Genomic DNA, 23,131 nt, shown 5'->3' on the forward strand with positions numbered 1-23,131 from the left:
AAATGAATGATTTCTTTGGACATTAACAAATCACATGAAACATGAATTTGTATCCAGAAAACTCGAATAAATTAACCACAAGAGAACCTTAATGATTAATTTAATCGGAAATGCTCAACATAAGTAAACTTACAGAGCCATACATTACTTTCACATAGAAGTGGATCAGGGAAAGATCAATACTGCGGAATATTCAAAAGTTCATTATATCTTTTATCAATATTTGCATAAATATATGACAGACTTAACTTTTGACATATATGAGATAATCATAGTTCACTGACGTAAACACACATATCCAATAAAAGTTTTGCAATATATAAAACCAATAAAGATTAATACTGCAAAATCATTTTCCAAATAACTTAGAATTTAAATAAATAAATCTAAAACATTGCAAGACAGAAATCGTTGGCAATAGCTATGTGTAATCACAATATTTTCTATTCCAAACCCTAGTTATCCTTCTTAAAACACAAGAATAAATTCTCATAAGAAGTTTCTTAGACATTAAGATTCTTGAAAAGTTATTTATCGTCCCCGAAATCCTTGTCGTCCACAGACATTGGAACATAAGGTTCATGAAGAAAGGAGTCAATTCCAACGAACCTTCTAGACATATGTTGAACCAGGGCCTTCTGAATTTCAAGACTCCTTAAAACGATAGACTTTATTTGTTTAATCTTCATCCTTGTTTCTTTCAACTCTTTAAGAACACCAGAAAACTTCTGAAGATTTGAGGGGTTAGCCCTTGGTTTCTTCATATTCTTCCTTTTTCTCTTCAAAGTTGTAGAGGAATGAGATTTATCTTTTTCCTTCATGATTGATGGCTTAACAATCATATTAACATATTTTCCATCAGAAGATATGATGCTTGGAGTCTCCATCAAGATATGGAATTGTGAAGAAAACACACAAAACTAACTCCACAAGCAATCTTTTGATAAAAAGAGTTTTAGAGAAGGAAAAAGAAATTTAGGGTTACGGAAACTATATACAGAGTAAGTAGGATTCACGTACGACCAACTCATAACCTAAAAAAGGTTGAATTGTCGATTTTAAACCTCTTTTAATAATCAAAATAGGATAAACCTTTTCAATATCAATTATGAAAAGATCAACAGAATTCCAGAAAAAAATAAAGAAAAATAAACAAATTTTCTTTTCCTAAAACCCGATTGTGCATAAATCTTGTCTGTTTTTAAATTCTGGCACATGAGATAAGATGCACCTTCAACATAATTAAGTTGTGCTGGGTTGGACAATAATATGTCCACCGTACAGTTCTTTTATGGAATTCTTAATACCCTTTTTCATAGATTGTTTAGACCTTGTTCTTTTTTGTAGAGGTCTATCTTTTTCTTTAGAAATTAACTTCTTCGGAGATGAGTTGAATTTACATACCTCAGATGAATTCGACTTCTGAACAAATTTGAGCTTATTTGATAATCGATTTGCTCTCCTTTAAAGTTTGTTGACATATCTTATTTTATGTTTGTACTTGAAATAATTAGAGAGTTCGTGACTCTTAAAAGTACAATAAGAACATGTCAGTGTGGAGGCGTTCAGACACCATAGCTGAGCATGCTGCTAAACAAATTGAGGTACCTGAAATATGTGAGATAGAAATTTCAGTAGATAGGGAAAAATCCATTTTATCCTCCAAAGTGGTTGAAGAAGTTTCTCCAAAAAAAATATAAAGATTGATGCACGTATTGCTACAATTATTAAAATCAATATTTTCACCAAGGAGTGCAACACTTGACTTTTCATCTTCATTTGAATCATAGTGATCAGACATTTCTTCAAGAGTTGCAGCAAGACCTTTGTTCCTAGTGTATTGTCTATGATTTGGACACTCATAAGCAAAATGACCAAAACTTTTACACTTGAAGCATTGTGGCATATCCTCATCATCAGTGTAGACAGTGTCCCTGTTTTTAGGAGGGGCTCGGTCGTGAGGTTTAATTGATGACCTGGGTTTATCTCAGATGAACCGTTTACTTCTCTTCAAAAGAAAATCTCTAAACTGTCTTGTGATAAGTGAGACTGAGTTGTCAAGATCTTCATCTGATGAATCAGTCTCAATAGGATCAACTACAAATTTGCCAACACTTTTACTTTTATGAAGTAATTTAGTGTTCTTTTGTGCTTTGAAAGCAATATCCTTTCCCAATAAGAGTATTTATGGAAAGTGTATCAAGGTTATTTCCTTCAATGATGACATGTTTCTTAGAATCGCATCTAGCTGGTAACGATATGAGAATTTTCATCACAATCTCCTTTTCAGGAATAGTCTTACCCAATGCAAAGGATGCATTAACAATTTCAGACACTTTGTTATTAAAATGAATCTTCATCAGCCATACGAAGGTTTTCCCAATCAGAAATTAGTTTTTGAAGCCTAGCTTCCTTTTCAGAGGTATTCCCTTCAAATACGGTTTCTAAGATATCCCAAGCATCTTTAGACTGAGTGCACGTAGTCACATAGTGCTGAAGATCTGGGATAATGGCATGTATGATAGCATTTAATCCGTCATAATTTTGCTTTGCAGCGAGAATCTCGTCAGGCTCATACCTATCAATATCCTTTGCAACATAAACCCATGAATGAAAACTACGTGCTTGAAGAAAGGCACGCATAGAAATTTTTCACCATAAGTAATTCGAGCCATCGAAGACTGGCGGTACATTTATAGACATAACGCTTCTGTCCATAGAGTCAGATTGCTACAGACACAGACTTATGAGGTCTTTAACGTGTTTGCCTGCTCTGATACCAACTGAAAAAGCGGGGGTCTAAAAACCACACCCAATATTTCATTCGGCAACCTGTATAGACTAACTCCAATATAATTCCAAGAGAATCAACTAGACAGTCAGACTCAATCAAGGAAATATATCCAAGATCTATATCTCGATTTCTCAATACAATCTGCAATCGAACAGATAGAGATTTGTGAGCCTGATTGATATGAGAAATAACTTGAACGTTACCAATGACCAATGTTCAAGTGTCAATCAACAAACAAAGGTTGTATTTACCAATTGATTGAAGTACGCACAACCTATGATATTTCTATTATATAAACAAATATAATTCGAAAAGAAATAACACAGACACCAGAAGTTTTGTTAAAGAGGAAACCGCAAAAACAGAAAAACCCCGGGACCTAGTCCATATTTGAACACCACATTGTATTAAGCCACTACAGACACTAGCCTACTACAAGTTAACTTCGGACTGGAATGTAGTTGAGCCCTAACCAAGTCTCACACTGATTAAGGTACAGTGGAGTTTCCTTACATCTCTGAATCCCAGTAGGACTCCACACACTTGATTCCCTTAGCTGATCTCACCCACAACTAAGAGTTGATACTACCCTAAGTCGAAGACTTTATAAACAAATTTGTCTCCCACAAAAAGTCTATTCTGATAGATAAATCTGCCTCCCACAGAAATACCTACGAAGTTTTTGTTCCGTCTTTTGATAAATCAAGGTGAACATGAACCAATTGATAATCCGGTCTTATCTTCCCGAAGAACAGCCTAAAACATCAATCACCTCACATTAACTTAATTGTATGGTAGTAGAACAAGTTATTGTGGAATCACAAAGAATGAGACGAAGAGCTTTGTGATTACTTTTTATATCTTACTTATCAGAGATAAATCTCGAGCGAATCATAGAGAAGATAGTACTCAATATGATAGAACAAGTAAGATCAGAACACAAACTACAAAGAAAATAGTTGGGTCTGGCTTCAGAATCCCAATGAAGTCTTCAAGTCGTTAACTTATAATGGTTTTAGGAAAAACCTAGGTTAAAGGAAAATCGACTCTAGTACGCAACTAGTATCACATAGAAGTGTGGGGATTAGATTTTCCTGTTGCTAGAGTTCTCCCTTATATAGTCTTCAAATCAGGGTTTGATAGCTTAGAAACAAAGCAATCAATATTCACCGTTAGATGAAAACATGATTTAAGATTCAATCTAAGTTTGCTTAAAACCAAATCAATATCTCTCCACCGTTAGATGGTCTTAGCTTGTTACCCACAAATGAAAAATACCTTCATTTAGATATGGGTAACCGCACCTAAACGTGTATATTGAGTTGGCTCAATAACAGTTAACCGAAGTTAGCCATATGAACATTTTTGTATTGACCACATTCATCTAACACTTCTAGATCAAATGATAATCAAATGAATCTAATTGTGTTACTCATAAAGTTATTTAATTGTTTATATTTTCATAGAAGTATACAAGACACAATTGAAGCAAAATCGGATTTGATTCATGATTGTACAAAGTACTTATTCAAGAATCAATTCATGAACATTTAGCCACGGTTTGCAAAGATTGCATTCCTTAATTTATAAATATATTTTTTCATGAGTATGAAATCATACTTAACCGATTTTAGAACTTAAACCAACTCAGCTTGCAAACGGGTACGCAAACTTAAGTTCTGGACTTTGGTCTTGTCCGACAGTTCGCAAACCGGTATGCATACCGTCGTTTCGGACCTAACTCAGGTAGAACCGTTCGCATACTGATATACAAACTTGGTTCCCGGACTTTAACAGTTAAAACTGTTCGCATACTGGTATGCAAACTTGGTTTTCGGACCTGAATCATACCACAACAGTTTGCATACTGGTATGCATACTGTGTTTATCCAGACAATTGTTAATTGTTCTAAACTCCCATTTCAATCATTGAAACATCCTTAAAATATGACAATAGCTGTCTCACATAAACTATTAGCTTATAAGTAATTTTCAAGTGAATGGATGATCAATACGAAACATTCCGAGTCGACATCAAATGACTGTCTCGCATAAATCATGTAAGATGTTTCAAGGAAATTTTCACATGATCATCTTTTAACTTATTATTTAGTTTCCAACAAATAAATTGTTTTCAAACTAAACTCGTCAAGAATAATGATGAACGTCGCTAAAGCAAAAGGCTTCCGACACATATTTCGAGAAAGATATAAGCGAGTTAAACTCAGCTCAAAGTGTCAAAAGTGTATAATGTAAAAGTCTATATAGTTGTACGACTTAGTCTAAATAGGACATAGAATAGAACAGACTTCTGAGTGATAGATAAGTTTTAGTCTCCACATGCCTTTTGTTGATGAAGTTCCTCCAAGATCTCCTCAGTAGATCTTCGTCTTCAATCGATGAACGCCGTGAAGTCTAAAGCTCAACTACACATTCTATCCTAATCCGAGACATAGATATAAGTAGACTAGAAATTAAGACTTATAGTTTTGATCACCTAAACTTGACAAACAAGCTTGAGATAACTACACTTGTGAGTTCGACCGAGCATTGCTCTAACAAATTTGATTGGTGATAATTTAATGGTTGCAAATGCTTTGAGAATTATACAGGATGGAGGGGATGACAGGGGGTTGCATTTGAATATTACGAAAACTTAGTTTTTTTGGCCCTCTCATGACATTAGAGCTTCGGTAACTGGTGTATTTCCTCATAATATTAGCAGTCTAGCTAAGGGGGTGAAATTATTGGGTGGTTCGGTTAGTCTTAATGCATAATTCAATACATATTTGGTTGTCAGTAGAGTGCACAAAACTGTTGCTATTATAGATGTTGTTGAGAAACTTGAAGACCACAATGTGAATTATTATTTTTATAGGAATTGCACTGGTATGTCACGGATTTACTTTGCGCTGAGAACTACTAGGCCTGTATTTTTACAAGAGGCTCATGACTTACTTGAAACTCGGTTGTTTCAATTCCTTAGGCACATTATTACAGGTGACGACCCTGGTTTCAGTCTTCTTCAACAACGACTCTCTACCCTGCCATTCAAACATGGTGGTATGTGTATTTATACTATGCAAGACACCAAGCATTATTGTTTCCTTGAATACTGCATACATACCTTGGAGTTGCAATCCACTATCCCGAGGCATTCCGACATTAGTGGTGCAACCCTTCTCTTCAACAAGATGTGGACTCCTTTAACTCACTAGGTGATGTTGTTCCTCCTCTAAGATCTAGTAGTTTTACACCCATTCCATGAACTCTTTTGCGATAATCTAATTTGATGTTGTAAAGAAGAACATACCCACCAATTATGTTATGACAGAGCGTGATTCTGTGCTATGACAATGCAACCAAATAAAACATGCTTAGGACTTCCTGATGGCTATTCCAATTGTGGGGCTCAGTCAGCATATTGGAGCTAGGAAATTCAGCACAATTCTCCGGTATAGACTGGGGATCCCCCTATTGAGGAGGATGGTACTTGTCCCTTATGCAAGAGAGATATGGATGCTTTCGGTGATCATGCCTTGCATTATGCTAATGAGGCAGGGCTTAAGTTTAGACATGATTTGGTGCGTGACACGATTGCAGACATGTGTTATCGTGCGGGTGTGCTGGCTAGGAAGGAGGTGGGTTTGGGGTTTCTTACGAATACTGGCACTACTTTGAGACCAACTGATATTCTCGTATATTGATAGACACATTTTTGTGTCTAATTTGTCCTCAATGTCCGTATTGTTGGCACTCGATTTTGTACTAATTTTGTTATTTTATGTATTTGTAGGTATTTTTTTGGAAATAAATATTTTAAGAAAATTCGGCTCGAAAAGTTGATTTTGGCACCCGGAGGACAAGTGTTATTCGGACTCTCGCTTTTGGATAAGGGGCGACCACTGGATAAGGGGCGACCTTCTTTCGAAATTCAAAATTTGTTTTGGCGGGAAAATTCTTTCCTCTACTGGCAGATTTTCAATTCGACATTTGAAGGTGTTTTAACGAGATTAAAGAGCTGAGACTTAATGGGTATATGTGATATGAGTATATGAAGATATTATGGTGGTTGGGATCGATCAAATTTGTCCAGAAAATCAATTCCCAATCAAAACAGAGAAAAGAATATCGTCTCATTTTTGGAAAGAAAATCACGTAAAAGATGTTGCATGTTTGTGTAGTTAAGCCCATATATTCTCCTAGGATGCGTATCAATCAGTTTATGAAGATTTCCAAGACAATTAACGTACACAGAGGAAGAAATAAGAAATAATTCTCAAAAATATTTTTCTTCATTGTGAAGATTTTTGAGGAGTTATGGCGAGATTCAATGAGGATTAGGTGTATAAATAGGTTGCTACTATCACAGGGAAGGGCGGTCGAGAGTTGGGAGGAGAGAAGGAACGCTGCAGATCGAGAACCATGATTTCTCTCTGCTGCTGCTGCTGCTGCCATTGATGAAGATGAAGAACACGAAGAACGGACTCGCAGGAGCAGTCGTTTATCAACAGAGTCTAAGACGCACACGCGTGGGTCGTAGTTCTTCGTACAACAGCAGTTACCATTTATCGTTCTTTTTGTAACAGCTGAACAGCGCCTTTGCAACAGTTATTTCTGTTGCGATTTTTCTGTTCAATTGTTTTACTCATTTTTATCATTTGTAAACAACTTTTTGAGCAATAAATAATTATTTTGAGAGCATTTTTACTATGATGAGCTAAAACCCAACACTGGGACGACGGAGGAGGCCAAACTTCATACTTGGGGTAATTTCATTTAATTCTTTTTTATGACTTTTGCATTAATTTAAAATTGAAATATGATTTGAATTAATTGGTTGTTATTTAATTTGATGATGTATGCTTGGCTTAAGTGTTTTGATACATCATGCTTAGGACTTACAATCAATGTTTTGAGAATCAATCTTGGCAATAAATTAGAGTCGATATATTTAATATATTTTTTGAGCTATTATTGATAAAAGAATTATTATTTGAACCTTAAGAAATGAAATTGGCGGAATCCTAGTCCCAGTACCTCTCGCCCATTGTGACAAATATTGTGTATATATTTTCATTTTTATTTATAAAAATCCATTACCTGCACAAGTCCGAGAGTTTGAACCTCATTACTACAACCACGAAAAATCTCTAATCATTTTGGTGCCGTCGACGCGGAATTGTGTTTAGGTAGAATTTTTTTTTTTTTTTTTTAGATTTATTTTTCTTTGTTCTTTTTTACGTTCTTTGGGTATTTGTCTATGTGATACAGGTTTAGAGGCTTGAATCGAAAAGAAAAAAGAAGAAGAAGTTGTCAAAGATTTTTGGCGATTTCATAAAGACTAGGAGCAAAGCTTAAAGCAAAAAAGAACGGAAAGAAGACGAAGGACTTTTTTTTATTTATTTATTTATTTTTTATTTTTTTTTTTTTTTTTCTCTTTTTTTTTTTTTTTTAAATTTTTTTTTTCTCTTTTTTTTTTTTTTTTTTTTACGAGGGAATTAACTCATCATGTTGGAAAACCTCTCAAAATATTTTTTTAAGCTCAATTGATGTTTACAATAAAGAGAAAGATAAGTAAATGTTCTAAAACAGAATTCTGCGACCCACAGAAGGCGTCCAAAATGAACGACAAAGCTGAGGTGCTGTTGTCGCTGAAACGCTACGACCCACACCTACGACCCACGGGCGTGAGTCATTTTCTTTGTTGATAAACGACTGCTGCTGCGAGTCCGTTCTTCGTGTTCTTGGTGTTCTTCATCAGCAGCAGCAGCAGCAGCAGAGTTTGATCAACTCTTGATTTCTGCGTCTGTGGCTCTCCTCTCTTCTCCCAACTCTCGACAGCCTCTCTAGTACTCCCAGGGAACATATTTATACACCTACAGCTCGTTGAATCTCCCTCAATTACTCCATATAATCTTCATTACTCGGTGTTTAAAGAAAATATTTTCCGAATATTTTCTTCCCTGAAATGATTCTCCACCCGTAAACAGCCTCTGATACTCCCTTATTTAGCTTCTACACGGTCCAAAAGTGTGCTAGAGTCCTCCATGCATCATCATAACACGTCCGAATCCCTCAAAAAATCCTCTCAAACCCGTGACTGCCATGTTCTCTGATGATGACTTGTTTAGCCGATTCTAGCCAAATTCGATCGATTCTGACACCCATACTGTATTCCTTAAGCTATATCACATCTTCCTACCAATTTTTAGCCATTGAATCGCACCACAACACCTTCATTTTGTTGATTGAAAATCTGCCAGAGAGAGAATATATCTTCCCGCCAAAAATGAAATTTGAATTATGAGAAGAAAAGTGTCCTCCCCCTAATCCTGTACGGGTGTCCCTTTAGCAATTGGGGTGGAAATAGTAATTTTGGGGTGGAAATAGTAATTTTTCTGGGTTCCTCCGGTACATTTCTGGGACGCTTCCGGTGCATTTCTGGGGTGCCTTTAGTACTTTTCTCCGGGGTGTAAATCATCACTTTTTTGAGCTCATTTCGCCGCAAAGGCTTATTTCTCTAAAAACATCTACAAAAACACAAAATAACACAATAAGTACTTAATCGAGTCTAACAATACAGAATATTGAGAACAAAATAGACACATAAATGCGTCTATCATATATAACTGATATAATGGGCGTGACATGTGTTTATATGTGACTGGTATTTCACCTTTTACTGGAGGAGGGGCCCGTTCCTTTACACCAGGTCTTGCCATTAAGAATGAAGTTTCTCTAAAGAATGCAGTACTTAGAAAAGTGCTCGACACAAGACTATGGATTTGGGACACTTGCTTTCACCATTTTGGGAGAGTTAGGCGATGATATTACAGACTTTTTGAAGCGCTTGTGTAATTGTATTGCTAGCCATGATGTTAATGTTCGAGTTGGAGAATTTCTTTAAAACGAGGTCGGAGCTCAGCTTGTCGCTAAGCTTCCGACTAATTTCTTACCGGATGATAGTCCTTCGGAGATTTACTTTTTGGATTCACAATATTATAATCCCGTAAATCACAAACTAATTGTAGACATGATTTTTTTTACTGTAAACATGATAAATAATATATATAAATTCCTTTTAAGTTTGTGCTTTTCAATTACATATATTTTCCTACCATTTTTTTTATTGAAGATCCCTATCTCAGGTTTCAGTTGCCTCTTAGAAAGTGCGACCCTTTTTTTTAATAGAAATAAAAATTTATTGAATATAATTCAATCTTACATTATTTTGGAACGATTTTATGGGGATCTCCTTGTTTTTGAGGGGACCATTCTCCTTTTTGTTGGGTTATTATGTAGTGAAAATGAAAATCTCTTATTCATATGTTTATGGTAATTGCTGAATCACCTTGATGCTATATTTTTTTAATTATTTTAAAATTTTAATTTAGTTTTTTGATTTATCGAGTTAGTTTCGGTTCCGCCAAGGAAAAAAAAACTCAACCAACCTCAGTACCTTTTTATATGCAAAGAACAAATTGAGGTTCGACTAGAAAAAAAACCCAACGGTACCTCAAAATTCTTCATATACAAAGGAAAAATTGAAGTTCGTTTACGGAAAATAACAAAGAAAATCTCAACCGAACTTGGATTCGACTACAAAAAAGAAAAATAGTTCAACTAAGAAAAATGCCGACTTAGACGAACCTCAATTTATTTTTCGCATACGAAAAACATATTCAAGTTCGGCAAGGAAAATAAGAAAAAAATCCTGGCTGAACCAATATAAAAAACTAAAATAAATAAAATAATAACAACAAATAAACATTTATAAGGTTAATAACGTAATTTAAATAAATAAAGGGTATAATTATTTCCTAACATTAGGTTTTCCCTTATCATGTTTATCAAAGAAAAGAAAAAAAAATAGAAAAGTCATCTCTTTATCGCCAATTGGATATGATAATCATTTGGGTTTTGTTATCTTGTGCATCCATGCACAAGATAACACCCAATCATTGCATCGGGAAAGTGCAAAACTAACTAAAAAAATAAGAGAAATAGTGTTTTCTTGCGTTGAAGATTGTAAAACTTCACTTCTAATAAATGTATGTTTGATAAATCTATGTTAATTAGCATTTCCAATGCAAGAAAACACTATTTCTCTTATTTTTTTAATTGGTTTTGCACTTTCCCGATGCAATGATTGGGTGTTATCTTATGCATGAATGCACAGGATAATAAAACCCTAATCACTTAACGACCACTTCAAAAATGAGCTGGTCCACAGAAAATCATTCTCGTTTTGCTAATAGATTTTGTTGCTTAATTCAATATGATATTAGATTTAGCAAAAATGCTAAACTTACCGACAACCAAGATTTTTAAATCGTGAATCGTTTTTTCATTTTTAAGAATCGAATCGTATGTTGAATCGTGAATCGTAGATTGATGGTTCATTTTTGAATCCTATGTTTGCCTACAAATAATATTATTTATGGAAAACATTAGACAAAAGCCATAACCATTTTGGATATTTGTTGCGTTAGTATCTTATAAAAATTTAAATAGTTTCAATATTTATCAAAACAAGCAGCGTAGTACAATGGTTAGGGGATGTATGAGTTAACAAGTGGTCTGAGGTTCGATCCAGACTTCACTTCGTATTTTGCACCAAAAAAAAAAAGAATCTTCATGAAAATATTTGACTCGTACGATTTTCAAAACCATGCCGACAACTTTCTTCCGCATATGATCCCGCAAAAGACATAAAACAAGGACCCACTTTTATCGGCACCCATCCAGATGTTATAGGAGCATCCCCGGATAGGACAGAGGACTTTTTATTTTGTCCTAGATGCATTTTGATATCCTCCTGTGAAATCCGGTACTCCCATTAACAGTATTGCACAATTAAACGTCTGAAATAAAATTATTTTTTGCCCATTCGACTGCATTTATGTTCGCATTAACTGCGGCACTTTGGCTGCTTTATTAATTGCGGCCGTGTTGGAAACTTTATCAGAACGAGATAGTATCCGTGAAAATTGTACAAGTGCTCAAAATCTCTAACCAGGGCTTGTGAATTGGAGGATTCCTAAAGTTCCCTACTCCCTCCGTATCTATTATAGAGACGGAATTTTCATTTTTTTCTTGTACCACTATATAGGCGGAGTACAGATTTCAAAACTTCGAAACGATATTTTACTTATATTACCTCTATTTATTTGCATGGGAATCATCACAGTTGAGAATATGTTTCTAAAATTGGGAATATAATTAAGGGTTAAACAGAAAAAAACTAGAACTATATAAAATCAAAAAAAAATCTTAATTTAAGAGAATTGGTCCCTCCGCCTATATATATGTGGCACGGAGGAAGTATAATTTTACCATTTCACCAGCTCCTCTGATTTTGGAGTTCACTCCTAAAATTTCCTATACGTGAGTACAAAGATTTCATTTAACCAATGATTATTTTTCGGAAAATGGGTCATTTGTCCAAATATATTTAAAACATGGTTCAAATGGACGAGTAAAAATTTGTATGAGTGAAATGGACTCAAAAAAAAATAGCAAGATGAAACTGGATTCATCCTGACTTAAACTTAAAAAATAGCAAGGATGAAACTGGATGCATCCTGATGTAAATTAAAAATAAGAAAAAGTATTTGAAAATGGGTAGGATGAAACTATTTACATCTTGGCTATTTTTAAATTTTTATCCATTTAAACAGTATCAAAATCTAAATGTTCTTTTCACCCAGGAATTATTTATTTTGGTCTTTTAAACCAATTTTGTGTCTTTTTGCTTTTTATAAAACCGATGAAAATTGCGAGCGACCCTTAAGTCTCTTAAGGCCCAACATCTCCAACATCCTTGTGGAGCTTTGCTTGGAAAATTTTTAACGACCAAATTTTCAATTTTAATGCGTCGGGCAGCCACCACTAGACCGGACCCAAGGACCACAAACTTTTGATGTGTCAGACTCGGTAGCACCACTAGCCTGGACCCCAACCGGATAGGACACGGGAACTTGTGTCTGGATCAACTAGCATTATACCTCTTCATTAAGTTATCATCAAGGACTCGAGGGTTCTCTCAAGCCAATCCTGACAAGTAAATTTTAGCTGGGAGTACCCATCCCATATTTTTGACGTCCGCATTTTTCTTGTTCGAAGAAACTGTCCTTCAAATGCAGTGATAGGAATACTTACTAATGGTCTCATCACTTATCAAATAATTGTTGTATGGCAATTGGCTTGCATGTGCCCTTCTATTAATTTTTCCCTTTTATTTTTTTTTTCCAATAAAAACTAATGAAAATTTTGATTTCTATCTCTATCACTATCAATCATATTCAAGCAGTGAAGTCTTCATTTGGCAAAAAAAAAAAAAAGAGATGCTATTATGGTAGAACGATTTTTTGGGACCATGGTTTTTTTGGGATCATGGTTTTATTTTGGGTAAAGACATTAGAAGTAAATCTAGGTCACCCCTTATCTGGATATTTATAATAATACTTAAATTACCCTCCTGATTAATTTTGGGTGATGATTAGTTAGTGTAATGATTAGTGAGATGATTAAGTTAAAAATAATTAGTGAGATTAAAAAATCAGATGGTTTTTTTTTAAAGAAGTAGAATTATTGAGAGAGTAAAGTTAGAGAAGATGAAGAAGGAAAACATGAAAAACGATGGATTTTACCAACCACAACCGGAGGAAGGGTATTTGGGTACCCAGGTAGGCTTCAAACTTAGATAATGTTGGTTGAATTGCTCCAAACTTTAAAAAAAAATGAAAATTTTTATGTAGATTTGGGTCAGTTTGGTTACCATATGTCAAGAACATGTAACCGAACATACATGAAAGTGTACTTCGGTTACGTTTTCCAAACACGCAGGTTACCGAACTCGCTCGTTAATGGAGGTTTTGGTCGTACAGTGTAATGTTCGGTTACCTAAAATAAAATAGTAGGTAACAAAACTTTGAACTTAACAATTTATTTGGGTACATCTTGTGTGTTCGGTTAGTTCGCAAACTTCAACGCAACCAAGTTCCCAACCGAACTGCAGGTTAAAAGTAACCTAGTGTTAGAAGTTCGGTTGGTTCCTAAACTTCAACATATTTTGCAAATCAACCGAACTGGGCTTATATATGCATATATGCAATTAGGCAAACGTTCGGTTACTACGAAATTTATTTCTTGGAGAATTAGGTAGAGTTCGGTTACGAAGTTTCAAAGGTAGAGTTCGGTTACAAAGAAAACTTAACATTTTTGCGAACGAACCGAACTTGTGGACTTCTCATTATTTTCGTAAACTAAAGTTCGGTGATATCCTTATTTTGTGAAGGAACCGAACTTGTGGACTTCTGTTGTTCTAATACAAGGAGTTCGGTTAAAAGTATTATTTGCGAATCAACCGAACTCTATTGGCTAAGTTCGGTTACTTTGTAGTTTTAAAAATTTTTGCGAAAAAACCAAACTCTATTGGCTAAGTTCGGTTATTTTGGAACTCAAGATAGTGGCCACAACAACACAGTTCGGCTAGACTGGATTTGTTTTTTTTTCGGTTCTAAGGGTGGAGTTCGGTTACTTTGTAGTTTTAAATTTTTTTGCGAAACAACCGAACAGAGAGTTCAGTGACTTCGTTTTAAATCCAATAGAACCGAACTGTTCTTCGTGTTCTTCATTTTCAAGAAGTTCGGTTAGTAAACTAGGGTTTTTTGGAAAATCGGCCTAACCGAACATGGCTCTGTAACTCCTACTAAAACCCTATTTTGATGATTTCTATTCGATTGAAGCAATCAAAATCAAATTAAAGTGAAGGGTTTGTTGGAAAATACCTCCGGATTGGTCCCATGGCAGAATCAGGCTGCGGCTGGCGTCTTTTATACTCGATAAAATTATCATGTAACAGAACTTAATTGAGATTGCATTGATGTTGTTACATTTCTTAAATAGGCGGTGGTGGTGGTGGTGGGAGGAGGTGGTGGTGGTAATCGGTGATTGGTGGTGGTCATAATCGGAGGTGGTGGTGGTGGTAATCTGCGGTGGTGGGCGGTGGTGGTGGTAATCGGTGGTTGGTGGTGGTGATAATCGGAGGTGGTGGTGGTGGTAATCAACGGTGGTGGGCGGTGGTGGTGGGAGGAGGTGGTAGTTATATATATATATATAGGTGGTTATTAGGTTGGTTTTAAATTATATTAGGTTAAGGGTAGGTTAGTCATTTCAACATTTTAGGACACCCTTTATCACTATAGGGAAGGTGGCCTAATAAAACCATGGTCCCCTCAAAAAAACCATGGTCCCTAAAAAATCATTCTTATGGTAAAGGGTGGAGCCATCCCAGTAGGATAAGAAAATTCAAGCCTAGATTTCTTGATAATATGGGCTCCAAAGCCCACTTTTACATCTTATAAGTTATCCCATAAATTCCTTTGCCTCCCCATAACTACGTTCTTTGCGCTTCCTCTGATTATAAGTATATGTATGGCTTATCGGATATGGGTACCATCTTCACAAATATAGGTTCAAGAAGAAGATAATTCTTATTATGATAATCTTATCTATTCTGGTTACACAACTCATGAATATATAGAGCACAATATTATGATAAATAAAAGATCCTATATACTAGGAAACAATATATTATCCTTAAATAAGGATATATATTAACACTCCCCCTCAAGTTGGTGCATAGATATCACACATTCTCAACTTGTCCATAAAACTCAAGTATTTTTTGCATGACACTCCATGTGTGAGAATATCTGCAAGTTGTTTTTCAGACCGAACCGGTGGCAGCTCAATAATGTTGTTTTCCAGCTTCTCTTTGATGAAGAACCGGTCAACCTCCACATGTTTAGTACGATAATGCTGAACAGGATTATGAGCAATATCACGCGCAGCTCTGTTATCACCATACAAAGTAATAGGATCCTTGAGAGGAACCACCAAATCCTTAAGGAGAAGCCTCAACCACAAAGTTTCACAAATGCCATCTGCCATACCTCTGAATTCAGCCTCCGCGCTTGATCGTGTAACAATATTTTGTTTCTTACTTCTCCAAGTAACTGAGTTACCTCCCACAAAGGTAAAGTAGCCTGTAGTAGAACGTCTGTCATCTATTTCTCCTGCATAGTCAGAATCTGTATATGCCACAACCTTTCTATAATCTTCATTTTTAGAGAATAAAATTCCTTTTCCAGGAGCAGACTTCAAATACCTCAAAATACGTAAAACTGCATCCATGTGTTGTTCACCTAGATTGTGCATGAATTGACTAACAACACTGAGTGCATAAGCAAGATATGGCCTTGTGTGAGATAGATACATCAATCTCCCCACAAGTCTTTGATATCTCCTTTTATCAGCAAGAACTTGATCAGGTTCAATACACAGATTTACGTTTTCTTCTAAAGGTGTATGGATTGGCTGACATGCTGACATGCACACTTCTTTTAGCAGATCAAGAACATATTTCCTTTGTGATAAGAAAATTCCTTCACTGGATCGAGAAACTTCAATCCCAAGGAAGTATTTCAATGAACCAAGATCTTTCATTTCAAATTCCTTTGATAAGTATCTTTGCAAAGATTTCCTCTCCTCTGGATCATTTCCTGTCACCACCATATCATCTACATATATGATAAGAGCAGTAATTTTATCCTTCATTTTCTTTATGAACAAAGTATGATCAGAATTACTCTGACGATATCCAAAGTTCCTCATAGATTTGGTGAATCTGCCAAACCAGGCCCTTGGAGATTTTTTAGTCCATACAATGACTTGTTTAGCTTACATACCTTCTTACCATGAGATCCTAGAACTGAAATACCAGGTGGGAGCTCCATGTAAACTTCTTCAGTTAATTCAACATGCAAGAAGGCATTCTTTACATCAAACTGTTGCAAAGGCCAATACAAGTTTGCAGCAAGCGATAACAATACTCGTACTGTGTTGATTTTCGCTACTGGAGCAAAAGTTTCTGTATAGTCGATACCATAAGTTTGGTTGTACCCTTTAGCAACTAATCTTGCTTTATAACGTTCAATCTCACCATTTTCCTTGTATTTAATGGTGAAAATCCAACGACACCCCACAACCTTTCTTCCTTCTGGACAATCAACATAATCCCAAGTATCATTCTGAAAAAGGGACCTCATTTCTTCTTCTATAGATTCTCTCCATTTTGGATCAGCTAATGCTTCCTGCACATTTTTAGGAATAAAAACAGTAGATAGTTGATTCACGAATGCCTTATTAGCTTTAGACAAACGATGGTGAGAGACATAATGACTCATAGGGTACTTAACCTTACTAGAGATTTCAGGTTCATATCTGGGTTAGGAATACCTCTGTTTACACGTTGTGGAAGTTGTCTCCTAGATTCTTCAAGAACATCCGTAGCAGACGATTGGTTTGGTGTTTCATCTTCTTGAGGTAACGTAGACTCTGGAATCTCTTCTATCATAACCTCATCTTGAATCTCTATATCACGATCTAATACTGTACTTTCTGTTTTCTTCTCGTGAAGAACTTTCATCAACAGATTCTCTTACCATATCATCAGAGTTGACAATAACAGATACATCAATTTCCGATATATCTTCATCATAGTTAAGAGTCTGAATTTCCTTATGGTACTCCCCTGAAGTTCAGACTCACATGAAAAATACATAGTATCTTCATGAAATACAACATCCAAAGTAACAAACATTCTTTTGGTTGGAGGATGATAGCAACGGTATCCCTTTTTAGTTGTTGCATATCCCAAAATACACACTTCAGAGCTCTAGGAGCCAACTTATCACGTTGGTTCTTGTGCAGATGAACATAAGCTACACAACCAAACACATGAGGCGGCAGATTAGGAACAGTTGGAGCCACAACTGCTTCAGCAAGAGCTTGATGGGGTGTTTGAAACACAATGGTACTGGATGGCACTCGATTGATAAGATATGCTGCAGAAGTAAGTGCCTCTCCCCAATACATCAGTGGCATATGTGCTTCTATCAATGAAGCACGGACCACTTCCAGTAAGTGACGATTCTTTCTCTCTGCTACTCCATTCTGCTGAGGCGTATTAGAGCAAGTAGTTTGATGAATAATCCCGTGTCCCTCAAAATAATGTTGAAGGTCAGAATCCATATATTCACCACCATTATCACTACGAAGTACTTGAATCTGTTTGTTGTACTGAGTGTTAATCATCTTATGGAACTTTTGAAACAAGGCGGTAACTTCACTTTTGTTTTTCATGAGACACACCCACGTCATTCTAGTGCAATCATCAATAAAAGTAACAAACCGTCTTGAACCACCCAGGGTAGTGGTTTTAGATGGCCCCCAAACATCAGAGTGTATGATCATAAAAGGAGCTGGACTCTTATTGAATGATAATGGAAAAGAAGCGCGATGGATTTTTGCAAGTTCACATACTTCACAATGAAAACTAGAAATATCAAATTTTGCAAACAAACTAGGAAATAATATTCTTAAATAACCAAACGACGCATGTCCCAATCGTCGATGCCATAACAAAATTTGAGATTTTTGTCTCTCCCCCTTAGAACCATCAGCAAGAAGAGTTTGACGCAGCTTATCCGAACTACTTGACACCAAATCCAGATAATACAGCTTCCCACGCTTAACACCATAACCAATCGTTTGTTTCGTTGTGATGTCCTTAAAAACAAAACAGTCAGGCCAAAATATCACTACACAATGTAAAGTATTAGTTATTTGGGAAATTGATAGGAGATTAAAATATAATGTAGGAACTACTAAGACAGAATCTAAGTTTAAAGTATTAGTGAGAGATATTGACCCTTCACCAGTAATTGGAGCTTGTGAGCCATTTGCAGTAGAGACTGTTTTTTGTAAGGATGGTTTAAGAGGAGAGATTTGTTTAGAATCACATGTCATATGGTTTGTGGCACCGGAATCAACTATCCATGAATTATTCGAAACAAGCAAAGAAACATTTAAAAACTTACCATCGTTACCTGTCCTTGCTACTGATGCATATATTACCATGGAATCCTTTCCTTTCTTTGTTGAAGCCATTGGAGCACCAGAATTTTTCTTTGTCTCCTTCTTCCTCTCCATATGTTGATCCCACCAATCTGGATATCCAACCAACTCAAAACACATGTCAATTGTATGTCCAAATTGATTACAGTGTGTACACTTAAGTGATGACTTGTCCACCTCAGTCTTTGAGTATCTCTGAAAAGACCCTTTTTGATTGTACCGGTTTCGAGTTGCCATAACAGCAGGTTCAACTTCTTTCGATTCTTTTGCCATCGTTGTACGTCGAACAGATTCTCGACGAACGAGTGCATAACATAATTCCAATTCAGGAATAGGATCCTTTCTCAAGATTTCACCACGGATCTGTTCAATACTTTCATCCAATCCAGCAAGGAATATATGCACCCTTAGGCGCTGAATTGATTTTCGATAGGCTTCAATATCATTAGAATTCTCCATAACCACCTTGTCACGATGATCCATCTCTCCAAATATTTCAGTTAGTTCTCCATAATAAATTGAGAGTGCTCTGCCATTTTGGTTTGCCGAAAACGCTCGTCGATTTAGAGTAAATACCTGCATCTCATCATCTCCACCATAAAAGGCTTTAGATAATGCATCCAAAATCTCTCTAGCAGTAGGTAACCGAATATATCTCTTCATGATTTCAGGTGATATAGACATCAACAACCATCTCTTGACTTTTTGATTATCTGTATGCCACTTCTCATATCTTGGATCTTCCTCGGTAAGTTGTCTTGTCCTTCCCATAATAAAGGAGGGTTTTTCTTTTTCAACAATATGCATCTCCATGATTTGTGACCACAAATCATAGTTTGTTTCATCAAGAACAATCCCAGGCTTGAATACTGCACCTTCAGATTGAACGATAATAGGAGCAAATTTTTTTTCCATTTTCCCTTTTTGTTTTGATTTATTTTGGTATAATTCTGAATCACTACCCATGATTCAATAACCCTACCTCATAGATACCATCTTCACAAATATATGATCAAGAAGAAGATAATTATTATTATGATAATCTTATCTATTCTGGTTACACAGCTCATGAATATATAGAGCACAATATTATGATAAAGCAAAGATCCTATATACTAGGAAACAATATATTATCCTTAAATAAGGATATATATTAACATACCATTGTTCAGAGCTTTTATCAACTTTACTTTGATTTGATATCAGGGGGCTCTAATATTGAACTTTACTTTTATCAACTTTACTTTGATTTGATTTATAAGATAATAGATCGACCTAATATTGATAGCACTCTATCCATTTAACTATGTTCATCTATATTGATTCCATTTATAGAGTGAAAATAAATCATCAATGAACCACACAAGATATGTGCCATGGCTTCTCTGCTTTTATTTGCTCAAATGAATAACCAAGCCTTGTCCTAGTTAAAGTGGTGGAGATTTCTTCTTTGGTGGTTGAAATTTCTTCTTTACCACAGGTAGACTGACCTTTCCGAGGTTAGGTAATATTGATGGAACAAAGTCTTGATTATGTGGCGGAGACTTCTTTGGTGGTTTAGTTTTCTTTTGTATTACCGGTGGACTGACCTTTCCAAGGTTTGGTGATATAGATGGTGCAGAGTGTTGGTTAAGTGGTGGAGATTTCTTTGGTGGTTTAGTTTTCTTTTGTGTTACAGGTGGACTAACCTTTCCAAGATTTGGTGATATTGATGGCACATAATCTTCGTTAAGTGGTGGGGACGTTTTTGGTGGTTGAGATTTCTTCTGTACTACTGGTGGACTAACCTTTCCAAGATTTGGTAACATAGATGGCGCGGAGTCTTGGCTAAGCGGTGGAGACTTCTTTGGTGGTTTAGTTTTCTTCTGTGCTACCGGTGGACTGACCTTTCCAAGGTTTGGTGATATAGATGGTGCATAGTTTTGGTGAAGTGGTGGAGACTTCTTTGGCGGTTTAGTTTTCTTTTGTACTACCGGTGGACTAACCTTTCCAAGGTTTGGTGATATAGATGGCGCAGAGTCTTGGTTAAGTGGTGGAGACTTCTTTGGTGGTTTAGTTTTCTTTTGTGCTACCGGTGGACCGACCTTTCCAAGGTTTGGTGATATTGATGGATCAGAATCTTGGCTATGTGGTGGGGATGATTTTGGTGGTTGAGATTTCTTCTTTACTACTGGTTGGCTGATCTTTCCAAGGTTTTGTAAAATAGATGGCGCGGAGTCTTGGCTATGCGGTGGAGACTTCTTTGGTGGTTTAGTTTTATTTTGTGCTACTGGTGGACTGACCTTTCCAAAGTTTGGTGATATAGATGGAACAGAGTCTTGGCTAAGCGGTGGAGACTTCTTTGGTGGTTTAGTTTTCTTCTGTACTACCGGTGGACTGACCTTTCCAAGGTTTGGTGATATAGATGGCTCAGAGTCTTGGTTAAGTGGGGGAGACTTCTTTGGTGGTTTAGTTTTTTTCTGTGCTACCGATGGAGTGATCTTTCCAAGGTTCGGTGATATAGATGGAACAAAGTCTTGGCTATGTGGTGGGGATGTTTTGGGTGGTTGAGATTTCTTCTTTACTACTGGTTGGCTGATTTTTCCAAGGTTTGGTAATATAGATGGCGCAGATTCTTGGCTAAGCGGTGGAGACTTTTTTGGTGGTTTAGTTTTCTTCTGTGCTACTGGTGGACTGACCTTTCCAAGGTTTGGTGATATAGATGGCGCAGAGTCTTCGTTAAGTGGTGGAGACTTCTTCGGCGGTTTAGTTTTCTTCTGTGCTATTGGTGGACTGACCTTTCCAAGGTTTGGTGATATTGATGGCACAGAGTCTTGGCTATATGGTGGGGACTTCTTTGGTGGTTGAGATTTTTTCTTTACTACTGGTTGGCTGATCTTTCCAAGATTGGGTAATATAGATGGCTCAGAGATTTGGTTCTTTGGTGGAGACTCCTTTGGTGGTAGAGACTTATGTTTTACTACTGGTTGGCTGATCTTTCCAAGATTAGGTAACATAGATGGCACAGAGTCTTGGTTCTGTGGTGGAGACTTCTTTGATAGTGGTAATTTCTTTTTTACTACTGGCTGACTGATCTTGCCAAGGTTAGGTAGTACTGTGGATGACACGGATTCTCCATTATATGGCGGTGGTGGAGGCTTTATCGGCTTTCCCGGGGTAGGTGGTGTTGGAGGCACATAAGCTGGCTTCTTTGGTGGTGGTAGTGTTGGAGATTTAGGAAATCGTGACTTTATAGGCCTATATGCATTAGCCAAAAGTGGAAAACACAAAGAAACTACTACTACTAGAAGAGCACTAGTTGTAAATAAGAATGCCAGTGAGGCTTTGTTCCCACTTTTGTTTCTCATGTTACCACTCACCATTTATAAATTGGGTTGTGTTCTTAAACATATCCGCAACCCCTTTATATAGAGACTCATAGAAACCTACCTTCTTATCCAATCAATAAGATTTCCGGTTAAAAAAAAAATCATTTGAACTATTGTCCATCTCAATAATTTGGCCATTAATGATCTGATTCAACGTCTTTCTACCTTTTAGTGGCGGCTTTCTTCAAGGAAGCCACCACTACTACTAGCTAAAGAGTTTTCGTTCATACAATGCATGTCCCGGCCTTCTCAGAGGGCCATTCTTTTCACAAAAACTGCTCATGGCCGCCTCTACAACTAATAATTCACAGCCAAATATAATCATGTGGATAGCTTTTTAGATCTCATTCTTTCGGGAGTTTGTATTTGGACATTGTTTTTGTTTTTATTTTCGTGGGGACGGAGGCTGCCACTGTTGCAAATGACAAGAAGCAACTTGCTTCCCTCTGTGCATTTATTGGCCATCACTTTTTACACACTCCGGTGAGAGTAATTTTTTCTTACTGAGTGAAACCAAACGCAAGAGAAAATTGCAATTACTTAAATGCATCTAATTTGTACAAAGAAGAAATTTAGTTGATTTGGTATAAAATTTTGCAGACTATATATGAATATTGTTGTATTAGTGAAGTGGATGCGAGCCTTTTGGAGAAATTTGGTGTCCAAAAGATACGGTACGGATTCCACGCCCTGAAAAGCTGAACATCAACAACATTTTCTGAACCATTTCAGATTCAAAGTCAAAAATGGCTTGAAGGTGAGATTTTAGCAAGATAATGTTGATGAAATTCCTTTATGCATTATCCTCTATTATATAATTTTTCAGGTGGAAGCACAAAGTTCCGCACCTACCCACTCATTAATCACGGTGTTTACTCGATATACCAATAATCAAGTTTTGGAGGAATACATTGCATCAACCTGTGCAACAATAGTTGCAGTCCTTAGACTCCAGGCTAAATAACCAAATTAATTTTACCCG

The 23,131-nt window shown here is 36.3% G+C and overlaps 1 protein-coding gene across 1 annotated transcript; it reads right to left on the minus strand.

Annotated features, from left to right (window-relative positions):
* Window positions 1-19,992: 19,992 nt before the first annotated feature.
* LOC113359212 (proline-rich extensin-like protein EPR1) lies at window positions 19,993-22,143 on the minus strand. The gene has a single exon (XM_026602886.1). It carries the CDS (start codon window positions 22,141-22,143, stop codon window positions 20,209-20,211), a length of 1,935 nt encoding a protein of 644 aa, XP_026458671.1. The 3' UTR covers window positions 19,993-20,208.
* Window positions 22,144-23,131: the final 988 nt, after the last annotated feature.

This window comes from Papaver somniferum, chromosome 1 (genome assembly GCF_003573695.1).
Source record: "Papaver somniferum cultivar HN1 chromosome 1, ASM357369v1, whole genome shotgun sequence".
Lineage (NCBI taxonomy): Eukaryota > Viridiplantae > Streptophyta > Magnoliopsida > Ranunculales > Papaveraceae > Papaver > Papaver somniferum.